Genomic DNA, 3,933 nt, shown 5'->3' with positions numbered 1-3,933 from the left:
GATGGTCTTGCATTGTTAGATTCTTTGCTAGCTAAGTTGAGGTGTATTTGACTCGAGTCATAGTCTCCTTGAGGGCTAATTGTCGGGAGAGAAATCAAGTTAATAGTTAATCTCCTAGACTATTTTATATGAGTTTTTGCTACTCATTAATAGGATCTGATAGGGCATATACTCTAGAGTTTCATAGCTTCTTTCTTGGGTTTTTTAAGTACATACAAATATTTTAAAGGAAAGTTACCTACTTACTAGCTCTTGCCTTGTAAATGATGTTTATAATAATACTATTGATGCTTTAAGGTGCCATGCAGAGGATGCCTTGGAAGAGCTTGAAGAGGATGAGATGAACATTGCATATGCAAACTTCATGAGTGCTTATGAGGAAGCCTTTGAGACTCATGTATTACTTGATGTAGTGAATCAACTGGATATTGAAAAATTGATGCATGCACATGATGCACAGGACGTGCTTGTAGTCTATGAAAATGTTCAAAAGTCAGAGGATATACATATATAGGATGATGGACGTGATGCTATATAAGTTTAGAATGTGTCATCTCCTTTGATAGATGGAAATATGATTTCTTCATATGCCATGACAAGCAATCTAGAGGTGTGAGAGGCTATGGACATGTGTGATATCTTTTTGAAACTTGGACAAACAAACACCATTCAATGATTTCTTGTTTTGTGTTTTTGTATTTTATTGAAGCAATTGCCTAGAAATGGAGCTTTTCTAGGTGATGGTTACTTTGATTGGGAAGATAAATTGAACTTAATATTGTGTGTGTGTGTGTGTGTGTGTGTGCGTCTCTCTCTCTCTCTCTCTCTCTCTCTCTCTCTCTCTCTCTCTCAGTAGTGCTCTAACACTAAATGTGAGGCAATACACATCAAAACATCAAGTGCATTAGCAAGGCAATAGGTATGAATGTCATGTACTATTGTTTGTTTCCAAGGGTGTCACAAATCCTTTAATTTCTAATAAGAAGTTTGGCCTATTAAAAAAAGTAGGGAGAATTCCTAACTTTTTGATTGACATGATTTGTAGAAAATGAGCAACGCACAAATTATTTTATTACATGCTATTCATGTGATTCTCTTGTTAGTATGTCTTAAACAAATTTTTAATGTCTGCACCTTGTTTACCATTATTGAGACCATTAAATATTATTGTGATTAAGTTATTGGGATGATTAAATATTATCATGGTTGTTGAATGTGGAAAGCACTTATGTGATTTTATATTGCCCCTTAATAAAAAAAATTATTTGTGTACCATTGTATTGATAGCTTTTATTTGAAAACATAAACTATCAAAGTGTAAGAAACTAAGCGATTCGAGCTTTCTCTTCATGGTAGTATTGTTTGCTCAGCTCTTTGAGATCACTTTGATTAGATTTTAGTTAATTGTTTGTGACATAGTGATAATAATAGTTAGTGATTCGTACTACCCTTGCATGAGAACATGACACAAATTAACTAATGAGAAACGCTCTCTTAATATTGGTCACATTAAAATGCAATATTAAATGGGTATGAAATAAACAATACTTGAGATAAAAAATACGCATTTGCAAGCAACAAAAATTAAGCTCCTCCAAACACACTGTCAAAGATTTTCAAAAAACAAAAGGCGATGCTATTGCGCACCCTTGTTGATAAGCCGTTATTGCATGAAGAAAAAGTGCTGCGAGACCCTTGCTAAGTTCTAACTCTGAGCTTCAATCAGCGCCACGCGAACGTTTTTCAAACCGGGCTATTCAATAGAACAGAAATGAACGTTAGGGTTGCCCGCCAAGAGGACTAATAATAACGAGGTGCTTTACGCTGATTTAGAATCAGCGGGAGCTGGCGCAGGACGGAGACGTTGCTTTTTGTACGACAGAAAATGGAAAAGCAAAAGAGTTCCCTCTCTCTCATTCATCCATTACGTTACAAGACGCCGCATGTCGTATGCAGCGTCAATTTAAGTTGGGTCGACGCTCAGGATTCTGCACGCAGCTATATTGCCCACTGCTACTGCTGATGCGCGCACTAGTACAGACTATTGACTTGTCTCCTGCTGCAACACTAGCAGGAGCTGCTGGCTCTCCTTCCAATATTTGTGTGCTAGTATCCCCTCCACCGGCCATAATATAATACATCTCATCAGCCCCGATCATTAACCGTGCTAGCTTCTGAATCAGCTAATTACTGGCGGTTGTACCACAAAATAAGGAAAGTTGATCGGGTACATGTTGCTCATATAGCTACCAAGAGGAGTACTATAGTGGCCGCTCTGCTAGCGCAATTCTCGATTAGGATGAAGATGAAGGTGATGCTGATGGCGGCTACGTTGCTAGCATTGAATGATGCCCATAACATTATTAATGTCCGAGCGCAAACAATGACGGGCTCGCCGTCGGCTTATCTGGATCCTCAGAACGGAGCGCGGGCTGCGCTGGGGCTGAGTCCGCTGACATGGGACGCCAAGCTGGCCAGCTAAGCCTACAACTACGCGATGCAGGTGCAGTGCCAGATGGTGCACTCGGGCGGGCCTTACGGCGAGAACCTATTCTGGGGCGGTGCTGGCGGGAACTGGACGCCGGGGGACGCCGTGAGCATGTGGCTGGCGGAGCAGCCTCACTACCACTACGATAGCAACACTTGCGACGGCGGCTCCATGTGCGGCCACTACACCCAGATCGTGTGGCGCACCACGACATCTGTGGGTTGCGCCTCCTACACCTGCCTCGCCAGCGGCGACACCCTTGCCGTCTGCGAGTACTACCCCCCGGGCAACGTGATCGGCGAGCACCCCTACTAACTAGCTAGTTTCTAGAAGTAGGTCCGCCTGATTAAAGTCTTAATTACAAGCATGCAGAGCAGCGACTACCAGAAGTTCTTTAATTTTATTTCCACTGCGATAACTAACTATTTGCCTGGTTCACTGATCCTACTGTGTATGGCCTCATCAGCGGCTAATATCGACATAATTCATTCGCCTTGGGGTCCTTTTTATATTAATTTTGTTCGAGAGTCTCTCTGGATTCCCTGCGCTCTCCCTACCTCCTCTTTTGGTTGCGGTCATCGATCTTGGCCGTTCTGCCAATCCGATTATCATCTCAGTCGATTGAAGTGGCGCACAACATGCTCATAAATCCCCACCCATGGCTTTTATATGTCCTCATAGCTTACGTGTTTTGGTGTGCACGCACGCATGTGCTTGTGTTCTCGCAGGTCTGCCAGGTTCATCTTTGAGGAGGGCCACGCGCGGACGTGCCCTCCAAATTCTGTGAGTCGAACAACGCACACCGCCAATACTCCAACTGATGACTTTTGACGTCAATCCTTGCAGCCAACGGATGGATGTTTGCCGGCTACCCCGCTCATCACGTAGTAGCTAGTCGGTAGTAGTACTTCTTTCATCGACTCATCGACAAGTTCGTCCAAAGTAAGCATAGACTCAGGTTTTATCGTTCAAAATACGCCCGGCAAAGGACTGGCTGTCAAAAATTGTCAAAATAGCACATAGGCTATACGTATTCATGCTTATCGCGTACAATCCTTTTCTGGAGAATTGGGATGCACCACAATATGGACTCCACATCCTTTGATTGAGTAAGATTATGTGACCATTTACTTTATCAAGGAACATGATCACTATCTATATTACATAACAATTTGGATTATCAAGGTTCTAAGTTTTAAATGAATTATCATCTAGCATTCTTTCCACCTAACATTGCATTCTTTCCACATATTTGTTGACTCCTAGTATGGTTATCACTCTTGCAAGAAGGTTGCAAGTCTCCTTGTAGGCTATTACTACGAAACTAAGCATAACCCTTGGCAGCTAGTCTTTTGTTGTGCTTCATTATTGAATGGTGCTAATTATGATTTATTATACACCTATTTTAGCTCAAAATGTGGTCCCTTTCTCTACTATACCACATG

The 3,933-nt window shown here is 42.0% G+C and overlaps 1 protein-coding gene across 1 annotated transcript; it reads left to right on the top strand.

The window, feature by feature from the left end:
• The first annotated feature begins 2,497 nt into the window (after nucleotides 1-2,497).
• Nucleotides 2,498-2,803, top strand: LOC148031483 (pathogenesis-related protein 1-like). The gene has a single exon (XM_087685574.1). It carries the CDS (start codon nucleotides 2,498-2,500, stop codon nucleotides 2,801-2,803), a length of 306 nt encoding a protein of 101 aa, XP_087541700.1.
• The last annotated feature ends 1,130 nt before the right edge of the window (nucleotides 2,804-3,933 follow it).

This window comes from Lygodium microphyllum, chromosome 9 (assembly GCF_053477565.2).
Source record: "Lygodium microphyllum isolate KBCC chromosome 9, Lygodium_microphyllum_v1.1.10, whole genome shotgun sequence".
NCBI lineage: Eukaryota > Viridiplantae > Streptophyta > Polypodiopsida > Schizaeales > Lygodiaceae > Lygodium > Lygodium microphyllum.
Note: the sequence above shows the minus strand (reverse complement) of the source record. Positions and strands in the feature narration are given on the sequence as shown.

Bases quoted from the DNA above. Each gene is read 5' to 3' on its own strand.
- LOC148031483 (XM_087685574.1), top strand. From the start codon at position 2,498: ATGCAGGTGCAGTGCCAGATGGTGCACTCGGGCGGGCCTTACGGCGAG.